Source organism: Punica granatum, chromosome 6 (genome assembly GCF_007655135.1).
Source record: "Punica granatum isolate Tunisia-2019 chromosome 6, ASM765513v2, whole genome shotgun sequence".
Taxonomy (NCBI): Eukaryota; Viridiplantae; Streptophyta; class Magnoliopsida; order Myrtales; family Lythraceae; genus Punica; species Punica granatum.
In genome coordinates, this window is record NC_045132.1 from 17,128,216 (window position 1) to 17,152,240 (window position 24,025).

At 43.2% G+C, this 24,025-nt stretch overlaps 4 protein-coding genes across 4 annotated transcripts; all 4 read right to left on the reverse strand.

Annotated features, from left to right (window-relative positions):
• Positions 1-9,627: 9,627 nt before the first annotated feature.
• On the reverse strand, positions 9,628-10,360 carry LOC116210872 (uncharacterized protein At5g01610-like). The gene has a single exon (XM_031544984.1). It carries the CDS (start codon positions 10,304-10,306, stop codon positions 9,791-9,793), a length of 516 nt encoding a protein of 171 aa, XP_031400844.1. The 5' UTR covers positions 10,307-10,360; the 3' UTR covers positions 9,628-9,790.
• Positions 10,361-11,574: 1,214 nt separating this feature from the next.
• Positions 11,575-14,441, reverse strand: LOC116210871 (exocyst complex component SEC15B). Its single transcript, XM_031544983.1, has one exon. The coding sequence runs from the start codon at positions 14,218-14,220 to the stop codon at positions 11,806-11,808; it is 2,415 nt and encodes an 804-aa protein (XP_031400843.1). The 5' UTR covers positions 14,221-14,441; the 3' UTR covers positions 11,575-11,805.
• Positions 14,442-15,533: 1,092 nt separating this feature from the next.
• Positions 15,534-16,565, reverse strand: LOC116210270 (pectinesterase inhibitor). Its single transcript, XM_031544120.1, has one exon. The coding sequence runs from the start codon at positions 16,335-16,337 to the stop codon at positions 15,759-15,761; it is 579 nt and encodes a 192-aa protein (XP_031399980.1). The 5' UTR covers positions 16,338-16,565; the 3' UTR covers positions 15,534-15,758.
• A 3,806-nt stretch (positions 16,566-20,371) lies between these two features.
• On the reverse strand, positions 20,372-22,818 carry LOC116210059 (probable pectinesterase/pectinesterase inhibitor 7). Its single transcript, XM_031543861.1, has 2 exons — positions 21,720-22,818; positions 20,372-21,288 (listed from the first exon to the last, which is right to left on the reverse strand). The coding sequence occupies exons 1-2, from the start codon at positions 22,744-22,746 to the stop codon at positions 20,594-20,596; spliced, it is 1,722 nt and encodes a 573-aa protein (XP_031399721.1). The 5' UTR covers positions 22,747-22,818; the 3' UTR covers positions 20,372-20,593.
• Between the last annotated feature and the right edge of the window lie 1,207 nt (positions 22,819-24,025).

Consider the following 24,025-nt stretch of genomic DNA (forward strand, 5'->3'; position numbering starts at 1 on the left):
TCAAAATTTCCTTTCTTGCGCTATATAATTATATATATATGCATATAAGTCCACACATACATATGTACGGCCATATACTGAATATATTAATTATTTGTCATGTGTTTTGCGTTTATCAATGTTCTCGAGAGACCAGGACATGGATGTTGATATAATGAAGCGAGGGGTCGAGAAGGGGGCTTGCGATTTCCTCATCAAGCTGATTCGAGACGACACCTTGAAGATGATATGGACTAGCGTGTTTCGCTCTAGGCTCAGGAACGAGGGTGTCATTGTTAACAATGATGTCATCTCGGAAGTTAATCAACAGGAGAGATTGGACTCCCCAATTCAGTCCACGTCTGATGACTCGGCAATGCATGGAAGGAGTGAAGGAAGCTCGGGGATGAACAGGGGCCGGGGTAATGCTGACTATCAACACTATAAATCAAATGACAGTAAGGACACAAAAACCACAGACTGCAGCAGTCACAAAGAAGCCGCGAGTCAATTGGACACCCGAACTCTAACAAAAGTTTGTTGAGGCCATTGGCAGGATCATCATCTTTTTTATTAGTATTATATTATATATCATCATCTCGATCATGCTATTTACTTGATTATTTCCAAATTATTCGCTTTCTATAAATAATACTTGTTTAATTTTAATTTTTTTTCTTCGGTGCAAAGGAGGCTAAACGCCTGGTACAATGAAAAGAAATTAAGTTACACAAAGGCGGGGTAAAGAGGCTCTAGATAGATCTCCTAATAGGAGTAAATGAATTCCTGGCGGCGGGACGGCATGAAGATGAGAGTTCAAGGGACTGTGTAAACTCCACCGGGCCATCTAGTCTGTGCACATGTTGCCTTCCCTGTAGGTGCGACTGACTTTTACTTGCTAGTCTCGCGAGAGAAACTCCTGAATTCCTCCAATGAGCGGGTCAAGTTGTAAGTTTGGCATGGTCGGGCTCTGAATGAGTTGCACGACAACCTCCGAGTCAAGTTCCACGATGATCCTTCGTAACTCGAGATCCCAAACGTATTGCAGCCCTCTAGCACACCCCAAAGCTCCGCAACTGTGGACGATGCATAGCCGATATTCCGCACGTAATCGCCCAACCAAAGTCCGTCTGCATCACGAACAATCCCTACGGCACCAGACAACCCTGGATTTCCCCTCGAGGCGCCATCGGTATTTAATTTGGCCCACTCGGGAGGAGGACGCTGCCACCCGATACACTTCTAGCATTTTCGCAGCTTTGCAGATCCCCGTCCACTGTCGCCCGTCACCTTCCAACTCTCTACCATCCTCGATATGGCTTGGCATTTGTCAGACGGTCACATAAAGCCTTCCTCGAATAAATCCTTGTTCCGCCAATTCCAGAGAAACCAACAGGCTATTCCAAATATCGCTGCCCAGTGATCATCACTACTTGACAAATTGCATTCGAGCTATCGTTGCAGCGGCATGACGAAAAAATCATGTTGGCAGTTTTGCGGGACAATTCTCCGCCAAATCACCTGCGCCCTCGAGCAGTCCCAGAGTGCGTGTAAGGTCGTCTCTTGTCCACTGGAGCATCCGTCGTAGAGGGCCGAGCTAGTCAGGTGGCGACGTGCCCGATGCTCGTTAGTTAGAAGGCGCGCATGGGCAGCTAACCACAAGAAGGTTCGTACCCGCTGCGGTCCCCTCTAACTCCAAATCGATTTCCACACACGGTCCTTCTTAGCCCAACCAGCCTGTGCGAGAAAGCAATACACTGTCTTGATAGAGAAATTGCTAATGGGTTCAAATGTCCAATAAATGGAGTCTTCACCTTGATCCCTTGCTGGAGATCGGTGCGATGCAATGTAAAGCAGTTTTGTGTGACTGAGGTAGCCCTCCATCAAACTATAGTCCCAAGTCCCCACGTCTGTCACAAATTCACATATCATACGCCCCCGGACAGTCGGTTCTACTGCTCGGGTTGTATCATCTATCAAGGGCCCGCATCCTCGAATCCATCTGTCCTCCCAGAATCGAACCTTTGTCCCATCACGGATGGCCCAAGTTGCCCCACTCGCCACACGATTCTAGGCTCGAGCTATTCCCTTCCATTGCCAAGAATCGATCGTCGAAACTCTAAGTTGCAATGAGGCATCGAGTCTATCCATGTACTTGCTCGCAAATACCCTCACCCATAAGGAGCCTTGATTCATAATTATACTCTATCCCTTTTTAGCAAGTATGGCGTCATTAAACAAAGACAGATCCCACAAACCTAGTCCCCTCGAGCAAGCGGTTGCGTTACTGTCTGCCAGTTCACAAGGTGGATTTTTCGTTGATAAGAGGAATGCCCCCACACAAAGCTCCCGCAAAGCTTCTCCAAATCACGACAAATCAACGCTGGTAACTTCATTGTGTGCATTGTAAATGAGGGCATAGCTTGGAGGACCGATTTTGCCAATGTAACCTGCCCAGCCAATGATTGTGTCTTCGCAGCCCATCCGCTTAATCTCACCTGTACCCAATTTATTATAGGTAGAAAATGATCCATTCGAAGTCGCTCATGCACCAGCGGGACACCTAAGTAGCGCCTCAAGGAGCTGGTGGCGTTAAACGAACTCAGCATGCATATATTATCTCGTTCCAGCATTGTTACATTTTGTGAAAAAAAGATCGAAGTCTTCTCCGCGCTCACCTTTTCCTCGAACACCTCACAGAAACGGTGCAGAACTTCACACATGGTTCAAATTTGGTCCTCCGATGCCTTGGCGAAGAGTAACAGGTCGTCTGCAAACATTAAATGCGATATAAGCGGTCCCGACCTTCCCACTCTAATCGGCTGCGATCTCTCATCCGAGATCGCCTCTTGAATTAAATGACCAAGGCGTTCAATACACGAAATGAAAAGGTAGGGTGATAAGGGGCACCCTTGGCGAACTCCTCTACTTGGCTAAAAAACATCTGTTAAATCCCCATTTCATATAAGTCTCAAGTTTACAGTGGATATGCAATCCGTGATGATAGCCCTAAGCTGAGAAGGAACGCCCACGGCGACCAATGTGTCATCAATAAAATCTCAGCGGAGCTGATCGTATGCCTTCTCAAGGTCCACCTTAATTGTTATAAATTTCTTCCCACCCCGCATGCGCTGTATCGTGTGGACTAATTCTTGAGCAATAACTATATTGTCATGAATCTGGCGTCCAAGTACGAAGCTCACCTGGTTCAGCGAAACTAGCTCAAACATATACCCTTGTAATTGATTCGCTATAGTCTTCGTCACCAGCTTGTACGATACGTTGCATAAGCTGATCGGTTTGAAATGATGGATAGTCTCGGGCCTATCAATTTTTGGAATTAGGACGAGAAGAGTCTCATTGACTATGGAGATCGAAGTTGCTCCCTCCATGATCTGCCTTATAAATTCAAATAGCAAGGGTATATAAACTCCCAGTTGGATTGAAAAAATACGGCTTGAAATCCATCAGATCCAGGTACTTTAAACGACCCCATATAAAAAAGGACGCGATGAACTTCCTCTACTGTAACCTGCCGGACCAGTGATTGGAGTACTGTAGGTGACAACTGAGGAAAACAATGTGGTATGGTCGATTGGATTGGACCACACTCCCCGGAGAACAGCCTTCGAAAATGGTCAGTAGCATGAGCATGAAGGGCTTCCTCTTCCATGATCAAAGTTCCATTTGCCCGCTGCAATGCCTCAATTCGAATACGTTTTCGTTTGATCATAGCTTTCGTATGAAAATATCGCGTATTGCGGTCCCCGAATTCCACCCATTTGGTTTGGGACTTTTGAAATCATAATAACTCCTCTTGTAATAAGATCTCCTCTAACTCTACCGCCAAAGACACTTCTAGCACACATAGATATCGGTTCGACCGGGTCTGTTGTGCTCGTTGTACACCACCATGTCTAGCAAGAGCACGGTTTTTACGTCTTTGGATGTGCCCAAAAGTGTCCCAATTCCATTCTTTAACATGCTCCCTGAAAGTGGCAAGGTTCTGTGTGAGCCCTGATCTATTGTCCCAAGTTGCCTGCAACAGTCCGTCAAAATCGAGGTGACACTTCCAAGCAGCCATATAACGAAAGGGGCGAGTGCCATGTCGGCTCCGCTGTTGCCCATATAAGTCCACTCGCAAAGGGTGATGATTCGACTTCACTCTCGGTAAGACTCTTACACTTGCATCATCAAAGACGGTTCGCCATTCCGCGTTGCAAACGGCCCTGTCCAATCTCTCGAACACCGATCATATCCACCCCGAGCAGCCCCTCTCCAAGTAAAGTGAGGGCCCGTACTACCCAAATCCAGGAGGCCCGACTATTCAAGCACCTCACGGAACCGAGTAGCCCGATTTGGATCAAAGGGAGCCCCTTCACGTTTTTCCTCGGCTGATGCGATCTCATTAAAATCACCTAATACCAACCACGGGCTAGTCACTTGCTTCGAGACTTCTAGCAAAACCCTCAATAAATCGAGTCGAGCTCTTTCCACAGGTCGCGCGTACACAACTGTAAGAAACCAAGTCGAAGTATCATAACGGACACGTGTATGCATAGCCTGGGAATGTCGATTGACCATTGTAATTTGCATTTTCTCCGTCTTCCACCAAACCCATATACCTCCTGCAAATCCTTGTGCTTCAATTCTTTCACAGGCAAAAGAAGTAAATTTCCAACAGACTACGTCAGCTCTAGCGCCGCTGATCCCGACTCCACAATCATAATGATACCAGGCCGCTCTAATCGCAAATACTCTTTAGCCGATCTAGTATACTTACCACTGCCAGCACCACAACAATTCCAAAAGAATAATCGCATTATATTAATGGGAAGTTGGGTTAGTACCTCACCACAAGATAACCACTTAGTTCAGTATTCCATAGCGAACATGCCCGCCCTAGGATCTGGCCGCGTATGTTGGGCGAGTTCATCAATAGCCATTGCTCCCTCGTCTTCCTCACCCACTCTTCCATCCAATATCACACCATCCGGTGGCTAGAAGTCTACCTTGGGGAGGTCATCTTCCATATCATTCAGTCCCTCACATGCTAATGTTGGATTGTCCGGGTCCGGGACAAGACGAGAGCTCTCCCCGCATGTGGAATTTGCTGCAGCCTTATCCACCTGGAGATTGGCCGCAACAGCCAGGCCTGCCCTTTGAGCCCACGGGTTGTCTTGGTGCTGGGCTACGGCAAGTGGGATCGTTCTGCCATATCCACTCCTTCGAAAAATGCTTGGACCAGTAAATGCTGAAACATCTGGTTTCTGAACCGGGTTAGCAAGTGTTAGGCCCTGATCCACACTCTTCCTTGGCAACACCTTCGGTCGGCCCGCTGCAGCCCTCATCCCCTTCCCTTTTTCCTTCTGGGCCACAACACTATCAGGTCCATTGTTTGAAATATTCATTGTTTCTCCGGGTAGTACCATTAATGCAGCAGTTGCTGAAACGTCAGGAGAATCTGAGGGAATATTCTCCTTCACCAAAGCAGCAAAACGAGATCCCTATCCGGATCCTCCCGCTTGACTATGCGTCTCCTTTCCCCCAATAGGTCCCGATCTTCCCGCCTGTTGCCGTGATTTGCGATTCTTTCCCTGGACGTGCATCCATGGCCCAAATTTCATATCATCAGCCAGAGCCACCACCCCCTGACCATCCTCCGCCGACCAAATGGCAATCTCGCCTTCCTTAGATCTTACTTTAGCACTCTCATTTTGTTTTGTCATTGGGGATGTCATCTCTACTTCCTGGTCATCGCCCTCCCCAATCACCTGGTCCATGGCTTCCATCGATAAACATGTCTCCTTCTCGTGTTCGTATCGGCCACAATGGAAACAAATGAGGTCTAGCCCCTCGTACTCCACCTGATATTTCCTGCCATTGACATCGATTGCTGGCACCAGCGGCTACCCGAAATCTACCTTAACGCAGAGGCGAGCGTAGTTCCCTCGAATGAGGCCCTAAGTATGCTTGTCAATTTTCATCGTACGACTCAACGCATAGCCAATACGACGCAACAACAAGTCAGTGTGATAGTCCATTGGCAAGTCCGGAATTCATACCCACACCGCGGCCTTGGCAATTCTCGATACCCGGGGATTAAAATCATGGTTCCACTCCCGAAAAGTCAAATAATGCCCTTATATGATCCACCGTCCCCTTAACATCACCCACTCCTTGGCATCCACAGACAAAAACCTAGCCGCATAGAAATTATTTGGTAGATCCACAAGGTCAAAATGGCCAATGGGACTCCACAGCTGGTCAAGCCCCCTCTTTAGCATAGTGTATCCAATATTCCTACCCAACACCTTGATGATGATACAGCCTCCGAATCGAGATCGCAGGCAAGAGAGTTCCTCATCAATGCGTAGGATCCTCGATCGTAAGGGGTTCGTAGAATCAACCATCGAATTGGCCTTCTCCTCAGATTCCTGACCCCCCAGAAATATGCCACTGCCCTCTCCAGTCTGGCTCCCCAACAGCGCCGCCGCATAGCCCACCTTTGGGTCATCTGCCACCCCCGATCGTCCTTGGCTCGGCTCCCCTGCGCGGGCATTACTTCGTGTCCCACAGCGATCCAGCACCTTTTTTGCCCTTTTGGTGCTACGATCAAGCTGATCGGCCTCCTCCGCCGTGATGGAAGGCAAGGCCGCTTCCACGCCGTCCGTATTCGGAGAGAGCATTTCAAGGATAAGATATATACTTGTTTAATTAGTTCTTTAACATGATGATCAAATATTCAGATCCAGGTGGACGAATCGGAAGTGATGAATCAGAAGAGGAAGTTGTTCCGACGGATATTCCAGCTGAGATGCGACAGATGGGCGTTACCGGTCTCCCGAGACAGAATGTCTCCAGCCACCTTCAGGTATTTTGCACGTAAATCATGCTAATTAAGATCTTATTCTAAATATGCACGTCAATTTAGTATTTAGTCATCCTAATTGGGAAAGCTTACCAATTAATACGATTGGACTTCGTCTTGTAGAAACATCGGATGAACAAGAAGAAGCAAGGGCAATGCTCAGAGCCACAGAACGGACCCCTTGGCCAAATGAATTACTCAGGCCCGTGCCAGTACTCATCGCTGCCGATCCAGTCGTATCCTCCAGCTCCAGTTGCACCTTATCCTGCTCATACTCGTTATCTCCATTCTCAGAATTTCGCAATTAGTCAAGCAGTACGACAACCCAACAACTACTTCTCTATCGGCAAACAAGTAGGGGCACTTCCCATAGGACCAATGACGACCCAGCAGCTCACTTCACCACTTAACCAGATTAATCAATTGCCTGATTTCCGGAACTTGAGCCCCCACCATGTTATCGGATCAGCTGCTCCGGGAACCTGCATTTTGGGCCTCCCTCTGTCTTTGCAAACCAAAACCAGCCACTGATTTCAGGTCCACACTCGATCAACCAGTCAAATAATTTCTCTCCGGCGTTTGATCATTGTCAGTTCGTCCCAGCCGCTAGAAGTCTCAATGAGGTCAGTCACTCGTCTCCGAGCTTGTTGTCCAAATTTCTCATTCAGTTACTGAAATAGATGTTAACTTATAATCCCTACGCGTACACACAAATCAGTTAATTCAGTTTTTTTGATGAGTGACAAAGTTAATTCAATTATTGGATTGACTTCCACTAGTTAGATAAATTAAATTACAACGGTAGGATACTAATTCCTTTTTTTTTTCACGCAGGACATTGCACACCAGGCCAGTTTTGATGGTCTTGACGATCTGTTTTGGTTTGAGAACTAGAGCAAGGAACCGATCGAGAATGCACGGGAACATACATATGCTAAATGCTGCTTGAGATTATTAGAACGATTGGCTTATGAAATTATATATGCAGATGTTAGATGTAATGCTCTTCCAAAATTGTTTACACCTTTCAGTAGTACAACGCAAGGCTTGCTCTTCGCCACGAGAATGGAAAAATAATTTTTATGATACACTTATTTTTGTTTATATTATTTAATTATATATAATAAATATGAGTTAGTAGATGTAATTCAAATATTGAAGTAACTAAAATTTTTATTAAAAGAATAAAAGTAGGATATAGTTGACGGGTTTAAATCATATGTTAAAAGCTATTATGAATGATAAAAATAGATGACTATAAAAAAATAACAAAATTATAGTTGCGGCCATAAAAAAAAATGTTGGTAATTATAATTTTGTTTTTTGAATTAATAATTAATAATCTATTCCATTTATGATAATATGATATCCGTATATTATAATAAGGTAATCTCGCGCCTTATTGGGTGGCCAAAAACATTTGTATTTTCACATAATATATTTGAAGTATTAAGTATTAACCAATATCAAATGTAAACAATGCATAAATTTAAAAGAACTAAAATGATGTATGCATTGTATTTTAAAATTGTGTTGAATTATACAACTTAATTTAATTGTGTTGATTGTATTGATCTAGGTTGACATTTTAGTTGCCTTTTCTTTCATGATCAATTTACACTCATCTTTATAATAATTCCTTTTTCTAACGATATTGTGTTTTCTGATATGATATTAGAAATTTATACATAGATGACTATAAAAACTTCAACAGGATATGATTGCTACGTTTGGTTTCAAAGTAGGATTTTAAAATCATAGTTTGATTTTGAAAAAGAGTTGTATAAATGGTTATGTATGGCGCCCACCATTTGACTTTGTATGAATTATTTTGTTTTGTTATGAAAAAAAGAGTGGTATAAATGGGGCCCACCTTTTGACTTTGTATGAGTTATTTTGTTTTTTTGTGGATAGAATTAAGTTAAAATGTGATTTGAAAATCACACTTTGAAACCAAACAAGTCAGACATGTTTTAGTTAATTGTGTAGGTTCCTAAAAGATGTAATATTGAAATTCTTATAAACAATATTAAAATTAATTTGCATACACTTTCTGTCTGGAATTAAAAAAAATTATGAATTTGATTCCCGCTAATGTGACTTTTGATTTCTTTCTATTTTACGTAGTATTAGGTTTAGAATCTTCTTTGTAATCAAACAGAGAAGGGCAAATTGAAGAAAAAAGAAAGGATGACCTGTGTCATGATGTGCTTGCCATGGACCTATATAAGAGTATTACTACAACATAAAATATGAAAAATGATTAATAATAATAAAATAAGCAAAAATTTAATTGTTTGACAAGTGTCCACAATGCACTAGAATTTTACTTATATAACATAGATAGATAGTCAGATAGATATCAGGTGCGGTTCGGATTTTTCTTTTTTGGTTTGGTAGGTTCGAATTTTGTGAATGGAAAAAAAAATCACATTATGAGAGTTTTATTCCTTAATATGTCGACTTACCTCCAACTAAACTAGTAGAGGCTTATCGAGTTTTCGAATATCAAGGTGAACAAATACCGAAAAAAAAATGTACTCTTAAATCACAAGAAATCTATATCTATATGAAAAGAAAGTCAGAACTGAGTTCTTACGCTGCCACATAATCAAAAATATAAAATGAAGATTTATCGCGATGCCATGTCATTATTTATACAGTAAGAAAATTTTATATTCTTTCATATAATATAAAAGTAGTTATATATTAATAATATATTTTTATCAGTTTAATTATGTAAATTTTAGATTTGTATATATCCATGTACCTATATATAAGGTAATTCCGAAAAGAAAATTCATAAATATATATGTCCTTTCTTACATTTATGATTTCCTTGCTTATAATACAAAAATATATATTTCAAGTCGTGGTCTCCTTACATCACATACATATTATATGAGACCGCATACAAATAAGTTGGAGAAAACATTACAACTAATAAGCAGATAACATCTTGGGCATAGAGGTCTTGATCTTGTTCTTCTTCCTCCTAAGAGTCTCGCAGTCAAACCCACACCCACAAGTCGGGCTCTCATCAAAGTTGCTGACAGGGAAATCAGCAGAAGCGATCCCGACCGAGAACTCGAGCTCGTCATCGTCTTTGACCACCTCAACTATGCTGAGCCACAGGAAGAGGACCTTGACTTTGATCCCACTGAGGCTCTTAAGCTTATCCGTGGAGATCACGCCAGTGATCTTCGACTTGTACTTGAGTTCATAAGAGTCGATGGAGTAAGTGCAGCTCCCGTTCAGGTACACCGAGAACTCGCCCGTGGATTTGTTCAGCTCGTAGCTCAGGACGCCCTTGGGGAGGAGACCCACCGGGAAGTCATACTCCTCGAGAACTTCATAGGCAGTGAGGTTATTGCCATTGCTGCGGGAGGCCAACGAGGTTGACGAGGTGAGGAAGAAGATGAGGATTGTGCAGAGGAATTGTGTATCCAGAGACATTGTTGCGGTGCTTTCTTGCTGGTCTGAGACCAAACACGTTGTACATCTTCGGGTCTGTATATAAAGAAATTACACGAAGGGTTGACTGTTTGGTCTGGACTTGTGAAAACGGTGAGGATGAGATATATATAGCGAGGAGAAGGTAGGTTGACAAATTGATGGGAAGATGTCATTATTGGAGAGCAAATTCTAAAAATTTGGCCCCACAACAGGTGGAATTGCTGTATGATTTCATATGTGATGGATAAGTCTTAACTGATTATTTAGCTTATCAAAGAACTGAATCAGTCGATTGACCGATGTGAGCATTCACTTGAGCGGAAAAAGACTGTTCTGATGATTACAGAATCGGGGCTATGGCATAGACACTCCATTAGGTTTTGTGAGGGCCACATACAGAGAAACCCATCGAAGGTCAAAATGGAAGCTAGATAGCCTGCCAGAAAGGATGCAGTCCAGACACAGCGCTGGGGGGGATAGAAACCCATCAAAGGAGGATCACAGGCAGAAGAAGATTCGATGAAGAGCAAACAAATATCGTCGGACCCAACAGACACCACTTCTTTTGTTGAGGTAAAGAAAGCAAAGACATTCGTGTCCCGCAAAATGAGCACATAAATATTGCCATCAAGGATAACTATGTTCGTACCTTTACAGTAAACCGAAGATAACTGCTTTGATTTGCCGTGCAACAAGCAATTTGATCTTCAAGGCTCCTCCTGTCTAACCTGCTCGAATTTTTTTCGTTCTGCATTCTTCTGTAAATCCATACCTACTTCTATCATCACTTATTAAAAATTGTTTTCACTTATTAAAAATTGCATAAACATAGGAAAGAAGCAACTTTTTTCTTGTCATGCACTGTCACATGATTCCATTGACATCTCATCTTCAACTGCTCCCATCTTAGTATTCAAAGTTGGAACCAGAAAAGAATTAAGCACAAGCTAATCATAAAGGCTCCCCAGATGAACAGAACATTAGAAATAGTTGACAACAAAAACACTGCCAAAGACGGTTCTGCTCTTGACAATCATGAAGCAAACCAGATCATAGGATACAATCAAGATTGAGAAGGTCAACTAACAACAAGAGAAAATCCAACAACCACAAGGCCGAGCTTACACACACATGCCACGTCGAAACAGGATAGCTGTACATAATCACGAAGAGAATCAGTGACACTGCACGATTTTGTAGGCCTGTCAATTCTACGAAATAATTTATCAACCAAAACATTGAATCAGAAGTCTTAATTGGGACGCATGGACAACAAAACTTATCAATAATATGGGGTTAAAAGAATGATACAACTGATGCAAGGTATAAAAAGTAATACATACAAAATGAACTTATGCAAGTGTTGATGGAATGCAAAGAGAACATCAATCAGATCTTCCTGCCTATGAGATAACAGCAAAACTGCAACTGCAAAAGAATTATACAAGCAACCAACAGAAGTAAAAAAGAACCATCACACCTACAGCTCTCAGTATGAATTAATTCGCCTCCCTGAGCCTCTTTATCAGGGTGTCCAGAGATTTCTTTTTGGGATTCTGCCTCGATCCCCTCGTCCCAAAGGTTGAAAATAACCTATCTGAGGTATCCCTCAACTTCTCCGAGATTGTTACTACTTTCCTGTAGTCAAGGGTGTTGTAGCTCCTCTCCCTGATTACAGGATTTAAGAAATTCTCCGGGTGATTGCTCAAGAGCAAGTTGACCATCTGCCTTGCCTCAGCAAGTGCTGTTTTCATTTGACTAGCTTCCTCGTCTGAGAACAGGGAACCTTGATTATCTGCGAAAGATTCCAACAGTCTTACATCGACATCGAGACCCGTTATGGCATTAACGTTAAACCTCTTCACTGTGTCACCATATAAAGCACCGACAATCTTCTCTGAGATGTGAGAGAGAACATCCTGTAAAACTCTCTTGAGAACTTGAGCAGGCAATATCTGCTGAGCAGTAGAAACGAGGGTCTCCAAATAAATAATAACCTCGTTCACATATTCATTTCCACTTTGTGGAGGCTCATCAGCCATCCAGTTAACATTCTCGATCAATATCATAAAACCGTCAACCTTCGTCTTGAGCAATCCAGATAGCATATCCTCTGCTGCATCCCGAGCCTTTGTCAGAGGGAACTGCCTCCTGCTTCTCTCCACCATTCTTGGAGGAAGCCCAGAGAGCTGGCCAGCATGACGGAAGAAGAAATCACATGCTCGCTCCAAAACAGCCATGTTAGCAGCAACCTGCATAGCTTGAGAAACTCCATGAATAGATGAACTGATGATCTTCAACAAGGCACCGTCCAAAACCTCGCTCAGAAGCCGGTCCAAATACTTCTTTACAACATCATAGAAATCCAGCTGTCCACCATATGACATAAAACTCACAGAATCCTCAATAAAAGAACGCACAATGCGGCAACAGTCCGGTACAGTTGATGAAAATGGTGCGACATAGGGGAATGCAGGGACAATATCTGAGGTTTGGAGCTGGAAAGAAAGAACATTCATGGAGTACTCGTACTCTTTCTTCATCAGCATCTGCTCAAACTTATCAGCAGCTAGGGCTTCTGCTATCTGTTTTCGGCAATCCGACAACAACAGCTCGTGGTACTTATCCCTGTGTTTACTCAAGACATCGAGCAATGCATCAACCAGGTACCCGTACCTTCGAAGAGTCACTCCTAACAGGCTGACATAGTCCTTAATGAGCAATAGGTGACTAGCAGTCTGCATCCTAGAGAACTGATCCTCTAAGACAGAGCACATTTTACTAACAGCAGTCTCCCAGAGATTCTCGACTTCAAGTTTTGAGATCAACCCGCCACTAGTCCGCATAATTCGATCCTCCACAATGAAGAATCCGGCAATTTGCGCGAAGAAAGTCTGGTGAGATTCGAGAAAAGGCGTCATGGAGGATACCTGAAAATCGGAAGTCAGTTGGAGCTTCCTGTTCTCGAAATAGTACTGCTTGAACCGATCCTCCAGGCCCAAAGTCTGGTGGATGTGATAAGCTTTGTAAAGCGGAGTCAAATCGAACCCTAGGACTCCGTTCTCCGAGTTTCCACCGGCTTCAATCGCGCCGCAGAGCACGTCTTCGTCGTCTTCCTCTTGCAGGGCGTAGACACAGTCCCTCAAGCTGAGCCGGCTCTGTTCCTCAGCTTGCCTCTGCTTAATCCTCAGTTCCTCCTCTCTCTGTCTCGCAGCGGACGCCTGTCCAATAGCCACTTGACCCAAGTTTCTGCTCACGACGCGGATCTCCACGAGCCAATCCCCAAACTCCTTGCTCACTTTCCTCTCGATGTAAGATCGAATCTCGGGAATCTTCCTCTCGAGCATCTTCTTCAGAGTAACGGACGGAATTTTATCGACGTACTCACCTTCAATGGCGTCCATGCACTTGAGAGCCATATAGAAGTTGTTGCTGGAGAGATGTAGATTTGCTCTCGAGCAGAGCTCAAGCAGCTTGATGCAGGAGTGGACGGAGTGGAGCGCGAGGTTGATGTTGACGAAGGTGTTCCTAGCCTCGAGGAAAGAGTCGAGGGAGTTCAGGAGAGGGACGGCGACGGACTGGACGGTGGAGTTGGAACGGTGGAGGGAGGATTTGAGTGAATCGACGTCGGAGAGCAGAGATCGGAGGTCGTCGACGGCGAGGATGAAGTCCTGGTAGTGAGCCTTGCAGACCTCCTCGATCTCGGACTCCTTGGACCGGGCGAAGTGGCGGAGGTGGTGGAGAAGCGAGTCGGGCTTCCCCGTGGCGAAGGCCTTGCGGATGAAAGGGCCGAGGTCCTCGTTGTTGCATATCGCCGAGGACAGGAGGAGTTGCTCCTGCTTGTCCGCGGAGTCTCCGCCATCGGCCAAGGACGCGGGCGCCACCTTACGGCGGATCTTGGCGGCGGAGTTCATCGCCGGCGACAGGCTTCGGGGTAACGGTTATGGAAAGGAGACGGAGGGAGCAATTTTCTGGGTATTTAGACAGAGGGAAGGGAAATCCGGGGGGTTTGAGTTGCGGTTTGACTAAAATGACTACAGCGGTTGGTTCGGTGAGTTTTGTTTCGGGGGATCGGGTGAGGGGTAGAACAGTCAATTGGCCTGCGGGGACTCGCCGGCAATAAAAGAGTAAAGGAGCCGAGGTTTGACTTCAGGCAAGGGTAAAAGGAAGCGGAGCGGCGGCCGAGGACGTTACCGTTGACGGTTTCCATTGACGGGAAGAGGAAGGATTTCATAGCGGGCAAGAAACACTAATGTTAGGATCGGAAAATCAAATCACTCTCCTAATATATGGTTAGAAAAAAAATCAAGAAAATCACTAAAATTAATAATATTTATGGCAAGTGATAGCATGATTGGCACTCACATAACGATTTATTGAGATTTATTTGGTATTTTCTCATGTTAGGTGATGGAATATGATTTTCTGAAAACGTTCCGAACTTGATTTCAACCACGTAGTCCTAAATTTATAATTTTCATGTCAAATTTTTTTATTCATTATAAATATCTCGTATGATGGTTATTATATGACTAAAATAGAAGATTAATATGGAAAAGATCACATCTTGTTTAGGACAAGCAGTATGACCATCTTTGTACATTAATTGAAATTGTTTTTACGTGCATTCAGTATTATTATAACTGTTACGAGAAACCCTTCAATAGTCATTTTCCATACTGAAATTTTGAACTCATTTGCTCATTTGTTGTAATTTTATTGATATCTTCTCCTAGAGGTAAGACCATTGAAGAGTTCCTCATGTAAGTTGTAATCATACATGTATGGATAATTGTGACACTGTCACCAAGTAAAGATCTCTTTCTCAATTCCTCTATCTAATAGAATTTCCTTTTTCGAGGGGGGGAAACCAAGGAATTTCCCTTAGGAGAAAAAATAATTAATCCATTTGGTGGCACAAAAATGTTAAGTTAGATTCACAAGTGATACGCCCATGCCAGCCCAGCTTAGATTCAGGCCGGCCTAGAGCAAGGCCAGACTGGTAAACCGACCATCCGGGCCGGATGGGCTGACAGGGCAACCCGAACACGCCACACTGATTCGGTCAGTTCGCACTCGCTGCATCAATTGAAGCTATGATGTAGGGACATCCCACGGCAGAAATCCTATATAATCATTTCCCTTTCCATGGGATCGAATCAAAGATAATTAAGTCATTGAAATAACCGATACATATAGTCGAGTAATAGTCAGCTTAAAATTAATGGACCGGGCAAAATGAGAGCTTTCAAGCTGTTAATTGCGTCAATATTTAACACATTGTCGTCCCCGATGATCGATCCCCTCAGGATCTAGCGTACCATCAATTCCCAATTAAGTGTAGACATGTGGTAAGATATTATTCATCGACAAACATCGATGTCAACAAGGCAAGGAGACGAAAGAGAACAATGAATTATTGGCACGTATGATCCGACTGATCAATCGTCAATCACTGCTTGTTCTTCTCAAGGATGCCGATGATGGTGATGGCGTTGTTACACAGCTGCCGGAACGTCTTGCTCCGATTGGAGAGCCCCAAATTGTCTGAGCCGGCTGCGCGGGCTCCCGCACTGCACGTGTCCGCATCCGCCGCTGCAGTCTGCACCCACTTGCGGAGGTCCGCGTAGTTCCTAATGGTGAGGGCTGCAATCGAGTCGTCGAGCTGCTGCACCGCATCGTCATAGTTCTCGGCACAGTCGCTCAAAGCCTGCTGGACCCCAGGCTCGAGGCTCGTGTCGCTCAGCTCCTTCTGGATGTAGGACACCGTGTCGGTGGCGTTAGCGATGGCCACACGGATGGCAATCAGGGTCAGAGCACTCAGGTCGGCACCCTTTGAGTTGGGGTCCGCGTTCAGGCTCGAGAGACATAGGTCTTTGTTCTTGCATTGCCCACAGACCTCTGCCACGAGGCCCGTCCCGGCAGCACTGCCAGTGGAGGTGGATGGGGCTGGTGCTTGTGCCACAGCCGGGCCAGCGAGGATGCCCAGGAGAAGGCAGAGAGCTACGGTAAGGACACTGGCGGACCTCATTTTCGATTTGATGACGATGACCTTTTTCCCGGATTCCCTCTTGATTTGAAAATTTTGATATGGGTTAAGTATACAAGTCGATAATTGGTCAAGCAAATATATAGGGAAGGGGGCTAAGTTTGGTTCTTGGTCTGTTTAAGAACAAAGGATGAATCCTTCTGGAATCACAAGAATGTAGTGTCTGTTTCATGGAATTGCTTTTATTGGGGAATGATAATTTTGGGAAAGGTAAAGGACCGCTAATTTCAAGGGAGATGCGGTGAGCCACTCAATTAGGGTTTAGTCCGTACTTTGTTGTCTCTATGGATGAAAGGCATAGTAGGATTTAAAAGAGTAATATTCATCCCCAATCACCCCCAACCCAGAACATGCATGCACATGGAAAATTTCAAAAATTGTGCTTGATATGGGGCATTAAATTTTGTGGATTCGAAATTCGTTGAAAATTCATTAAATAAGTGGAGAATTACATCAAGATCTCTCACCGAAAGAGAAAAGGATAACTAGGAGAAATGAGATTAGTAATGATGTGAAGTGACGCTTACTTTCGACATATAATTAAGAGGTTCTTGTTCGAGTTTTATCGATTAGACTTTAATTTTTATCTAGCTAGGGGCTCCTTTATATATAACCAGTTAAGACACATTCTATTTTCTGTTTTTTCATGACTCAAAAGTATATTTTTATATGCACATTTTAGGCAAGGTAAAAAGTTCCCGCACAGTAAACTCCGTGGCCACGAGCCCAACGGCATGTTCGAGACTTCTTTTAGGAAGATTTTGTCAAGTGGAGGCAGTGACAGAAGCTGTCTCTACCTGCGGCGTCGATGAAGTTCGATGCCAAGTGCCTAATCGAGCAACCTTGGGGAGCGAGAAATCAGCGTACTCCATCTCCGATTATCAGGAACCGCCGCGATAACTTCCATCGATTGGGTTAAGTTGAATTGATAACTTCCGGCGAGGGATTTAAGATCAATTCGGCTGCTTCAACTTTTTCTGGCCAATGTCTAGGGTGTTGAACAGCATGCATCGGAGAAGATGATCGCAGCAGGTACGAGATAAGCCCAACCCATGTAGGGGGTGAACCCCTCATGAAAAATCATGCATCAACGTCCAATTGCTTTCATCAGTGGAGAGCTCCCAGTGCTTCACTTTGGCGGGTGAAGCAACGTCGCGTGAATCATTGTGGGCATTTGAGGCACGAACCTCGCCACAGCCCTGGAAATTACGAGCATAATGAAAGGTCGCTTTGAAACACACCCCCTCCTCCCCCAATGTCAAGTGCCTGATCGGGCAGCGGGAGGGGAGATTCCCATGGTTACTCGTTTGTCATGCTATTGAAAAATTGCATCTTCCGTTCGTTCTTCCAGTGGAGATTTAAAAATCGTTCCACTAAACATATATGAATATTGCATGCTTCTATCATATTATGTGTGGCTTATGTCTCGTCGTCTTGAAGGAAAAGTTGAGCTCGATGAATTTGCGCCAGTACGTGTTGCCTGTAGTGGTGGTAGTTCAATGGCCATTGACAAGAAGGGAGTCTTATAGCTCAAAGCCATAAGGATGTTGAAGCCTACAAGCTGTCGAAGCAATGAGGCTGTTGAAGCCTACGAAAGTTCACAGTAAATCCTGTAAATTGATAATGTTTACCGGGCGCTGCGAGTACACCATTTAGGTAACATCATAATAATCATCCTCCTTAAATAGTATATTGCCACAACGACATTTCTAACCTAAAAACATGGTTAGTGAAAAAGCCCCGTATTAGTAGGAGGTGACTTATATATGCGCTGGGACAAAAAGTGGAACGTGGACACAGTGCATTTACGGGCTAAATGAGTGGAACCCAGACATAGGGGTGATCGGAACAAGTTTGATGAGGAAGTCCTGCGGTGCACCCCACATCGTGGTGAACTCACGACCTAGGCCTAAGTTTGCGACAAGGTGTATCAACTAGAAATATATATAAGTACACGAAATACATGTCAAAGTAGCTTCGAGAAATTGAAGTAGTCAAAGCAGTTTCGAGAAATCAAAGTGTCAAAGCAGTTTCGCGAAATTAAAGTAGTTTAAGTGGATTCGAGAAATCAAAGTGGTCAAAGCAGTTTAGAGAAATCGAAGTGGTCAAAGCAACTTCGAGAAATTAAAGTAGTTAAAAGCAGCTTTGAGAAATCGAAGTGGTCAAAGTTCGGGGTGTGCGGGTCTGGGTACCCTTTTTTTCATGATACTCGGATCCTATCTTGTAATGAACATGTTCCGAGATTTTGGGTTCATATCCTTCCTTGATGAGTCATGGAACCAAAACCTACCCATAAACTATATTATACCATAGGTTTCTGGTACTCTATGGGAACCTATAAATTTTGTTTGTCTCGCTAAATAAAACCGAAAATGTTTCATTCATAATCAGTAATCATGCAAAACAGAATGTCGATGTAGATTTCGATTTTTTTAAAAATTAACAACTATGTTTTTTAAATATAAGAACTATATATATATAATGGGAGAAATTATTATTAAGGTCCGGGTATCAATTTCGATTCCGGTTCCGGGTACCATATATGCAGCAACCGAAATCAGAATCGATTTTCACCGGCATCTTATTTTAATATCCGGATCCTACCTGACGGGTATGTTCCGAACGGTTTCGAATATATTCGGTATTTATGCACACCCCTAGTCAAAGTAGCTTTGAGAAATTGAAGGTCGAAGCAGCTTCGAGAAATTAAAGTAGTTAAAGCAGTTTCGAGAAATCGAAGTGGTCAAAACAGTTTTGAGAAATTGAAGCAACAGCTTTGAAAAAGCGATATAACCAAAACAGCTTCGAGAGATCAACGCAGCTTTAGGGAAAGCCTGGTGCGAAAGTGGCTTTGAGGTACTAAAGCAACTTTGAGGAAAACTCAATACTGTTTCATTTCAGAAAAGCTCGAAATCAGTGGCAATAAATATATCGACAAGCATGCAGCACCAAATGTGATACATTGAGGCACGAAGAGACTTAGAAGAATAACACGGCAAATAGAATTCAAATGAAATAACACATGAACAGTGAAGTAAAGTTGAGAGCGATATAAGTGAAGTCATAGGCCTTCTACCTTCTAAGACAACTACAGGTAATAAGGTCGCATAAATCTTTGTAGAGCCAGGGAACCATCATTGCAAGGGGGGCATTGCCGTGTCCTTCAAGCCTAGATCCCTACAAACACTCAAATTGATAGAGTGGGTCAACAAGTTTCCACGCTTATTACACTGAAGGGGGAAATTTTGATGCCCTACAAAACATCCACAAGAATGCTTAGCATCAAGAGGAATTTGAATTAGCGACATTAATCAATTACATGAGACAATCGCCAAAATGCAAGTGACACATGACTAACATGTCTATAATCAACGCGCCTTCTCCCACCTTGTAGGAAAAGACACTAGGGGACAAGTGATGGGTCTTGATATAGAGGCCCCAAAAAATTGAGCCCAATAAAGGGAGGTCAAAAAGTCTATTGATGACAAGCGCAATAATTATTCAATTTCAATTTTGAACATCTTTTCAGATATCTGTCAATGGTTAGGAAACGTTTATAAATATCTTATAGGTATGTAACTTTTTGGACAATTAATTCATTCATTCATTCTACATCGATTACTCATTTAAGTATCGGACAGGAAAATCAAAATTCCCCCTATATTTCCTTTTGCAGATTATCCAAGCGTGGACTTCAAGGAGATATAATCCTCCAGTGGTAGGTGCCCATTCCTTCAAGACGAAATCGGGTAACCCAATTTTCTGAACCATATCAGGATCAAACTCGATCATTTAGTGGATTTCCGTGAGTGGTTTGAGAGAAGGCGTTACCCAATCAAATTGTATAGATTCCATTTCTTCAAATCATTAGATGTGGAAGCATTGTTATTGTATTTTGTGATCCTTAAAGATATGATGCGTGCGTACGTCACTTTATTCTAAGTCTTTCTTTTTTGGCCACCACTTTATTCTAAGTGGAAATAAAATTCCTTTTCGTCATCAATTCATTCTCTCCATGGAGCAATTGGAAATGGTTTTCCTTCAGTTATATATAAAATAAAATCAGATTGCTTCCAAAGAAATTGCATGCTACATGTGAAGGCAAAAGAAATAACAAGAATTAAAGAACAGAACGGCTTCAATCCCTCCGACCAGAAAGAATAGCTAAAATTATATCTCGACCTTGATTTTTAAATATCTTCTCTTTAAGAGCCTAATGTTTGCCTTTGCAAATGCTCTCACAACAGTCCTCCGTTGTACGGGACCCCAGTCTGCGGCAACCAGCTATCCCCGACCAAGAAGGTTGATACTGTGAAATTAGCCACATTGGTGGCATTATTGATCAAGTGGCACCCGGGCCATGTCACTCGATTAGTTGTGTTCGACCCTGGCCCAGTGTTATTGTACTCTGCGTAGTACAACGTGCTCAGGGCGAAGGTATCATTCCATTCCCGCCATCCCACTGGGTTTATGAAACCATCCATGTAGGACTGCATGTACACGGTCCTCGAGTACTCCTTCCATGGCCTCCCAAGGTATGTCTGCACAGTTGTGTTGCTCGAGGCTAAGTCATCGGCCGGCTTGATCTTGCAATTATGGATGGATGTCCCGGTGTTCTGGTTCGGGTCTGTTCGCCCTTGGGCAGTGATGGCATTGAACTGCCCTCTCATCGGGAGCCTGGGGTACAAGTTGCAATCTTGGAAAACAACTGCTGCATTGCCAAATATAAAGTCTACTGTTCCATAGATGTCGCATTCCCTATAGAATTGCCTAAGCGAGTGGGTGTATAGAGTGTCTTGATAGCCCTCGAAGCTGCAACTATAGAACGTGGACAAGTCGGCCCCGTTACGCACTGCAACTGCCTGGTGCTTGACTGCCCCAGCCGTGTTCTGAAAAGTTATATTGACCGCCACAAAATTTGGTGCAACCACAGCTGCACATAACATATGGGAGTCAATCCGCAAGTAATGAGATTGGATCCTTGACATTGAAATCTTAAAAATATGCGTATGAATACAGAATGCAGAGTAATAAATAAATAAATATATATATATAATAAAGAGGTCAAACAGATCGAGGAAGAAAGTTTGATACAATGACTATCTTGATTTTCACTAGTGAAACTCCCCGATCTATATATTTAACATTTCCTATCTATTCCCTTCTGAGCCTATGTTCTCGTTTGTAATCTAAACGTTTTAGAAGATCTACTTTCTAGAATTGGATAAATATGTACAAATGATAAATTAACCACCGTTTGAGTTTTTGAAATTGAGTTTCGGAACAATTTTCAAAGCATGGAATTTATTTTAATTATAAATGCATTTTTTTGAGTGATTAATAATAAATGCATCAACTACTCACCAAATGTAGCAGAGTTGAACGTGGTCCACCCGTCCACAACGCTGCGGCTCCCGGTGATGATGGTCTGGTTGATCCCGTCACCGATCATCATCAGGTACCGCTTATTCTTCGCAATCGATATGTACTCCTCATAACGACCCCCCATCACGTATATCAGAAAATACCCAGCACTGCTGTCACTGTTGTTCGGGGCAGCTGAGATTGCGTCATTGATAGTAGTGAAATTTCCGGTCCCATTCTTGTCCACCACCACGATGTCGCTCACTAGGACAGGGTTCACATCGTTTCCTGTCTGCAGTAGCCGACGCTTCGCCCTGGCTGATTCGTAAACTGCACGGGTCTTCTGCGACATGGTGAATGACAGTTGCCCATGGCTTAAGGCGAAGCGCTTCCGCATTGATGCAGATGTCATCCACACGGACGAGGGGGCTGCTCTCTTCTTTTTTGGAACCCACACTTTGTTGAAGAACGCGAGGGACACGCTGTATAGCTTCGTGTCGTTGGCCAGCGGGGCCGCTATGCCTTTCGTCACGCTCCAGGCCGATGCTGTGTCCTCTAGGCCATCGAGACACGTCTGTTCATTCGTAAGGATTGCACTGAGGAGTGTCCAAATGTCATCGGCGGTCAGGACCGGCAGGATCTTCGAGGTGGAGTTCACGGTTTGGAAGGACGTGGACAAGAAGTCCATGTTGAGGGCGGCGAGGAAGCGGCAGTCCTCTAGGGCCCTGACTACAGTGGTTGTGAGGGATGACCTCTTGGCAAGGTACTTGTCGATGAGGTTAAGGAACCTCCGGGATTGGGAGAGGGACTTGCGGACCACGTATCGACCGTAGAAGTATCCGTCAGCGCTGCTGTTGTATGTAGGCAGCACGGATCTGCAGTATTTTGGGTCTGGGGCCGACTGGCACATGCTCCCGGCAGACACAAGGCTTGTTGAGGGCGATACATCGGCCGAGGATGTTGGGACAACTAGGAATGGGGAAGAAAGACAGAGCAAGAGTAGAGGCAGGAGCTTAAAAGAAGCCATACTGGGTCCAAAACGAGTATGAGCTGCTTGCAATAGAGGTGGATTAGGTTTATGATGATGAGGTTGGTCTATATAGATAGAATTTTCTTTGGCGGAACTGGTCCATATATAGAATTTTTTTCATTTAAAAAGATAGTGAAAGGAAATATATATATATATATATATTTATTAGAAGAAATATATATTTTTTATATTTGTTATAACTCAAGCCCTTGGCTTAATTGGAAGTGTATCGGGAAATGGAATATAAAAGAGCGTGGAAAGTTTTTTTAATGAGAGTCAAATTTGATGTATTTTTTTCTTGATATTAAGTCAAAATCGGTTTTCATGAAAATAAATATGATGGTTGATTGATTTGTACTTGCATTGCACTGTACCGATCTATCTGGCGTTGATTTCTATTGGAGCATTGCGTTTGAAAGTCAAAATTCATGGGGGAGAAGTTCTAACAAAAGCGCGTCCTTTGACATCTCATTATCTTCAACTGTTAATAGTACACACACACACAGATATATATATATATATATATATATATATATTGGGTCCTGGTGGCATGAAGAGCGGAGAGGAACAAGTTGGTATTTTTAATCTAAGCTTGTCGTTATTTTTAATTTAAGGTTTACATGCTTAGTACTTAGATTAACATAATCTGACTATTTTTCCTTGGTATTTGTTCTTGCACTCACATTAAGGTCGAAGTCAGCGGTTAGGTTAAAGTGCCAAACTTCAAAAATTATATATATCATTGTCAAAGGTGATCTGCAAACACTTACTATAAAATGTACTTTTATATATGGGCTTAGATTTAGTAGTGTTCAAGTAATCTTCGAGGCATTTACGCCCCTCATACTCTTCAAAAAAAAAAAATCTTTGAGGTGGGAAAAGCGGTTTTAGTGGCATTCCTCAACGAGCAAAAATTAAGAATGTTCTAATTCAATTTTTTATTGGGGGGTACGTCTATTTCCCCTTCCTAGCTACCTCCTAACGGGCCTCACCTCCCCTTGTAATATGAAGAAAATAATCTCTTTTGAGGCATTTGGTGAGAATGCATCATGAGGTTGGGAAAATTATTTTGTGTTTTTTTCTCTTCTTCGTTTTTTTGGTAAAAACCGTGAGGACATTCATTTGAAACGCACACGGAAGTTAGCCCTACTTTGATTGATCATATTACCTGAAAACTAAATTTTACTTTCATTTTCTAATTTTTGAAAAATAATTGGAAAATCTATTTTATATTGTGATTATATGAAATTATACCATCTTATTACCGCTATTTGAT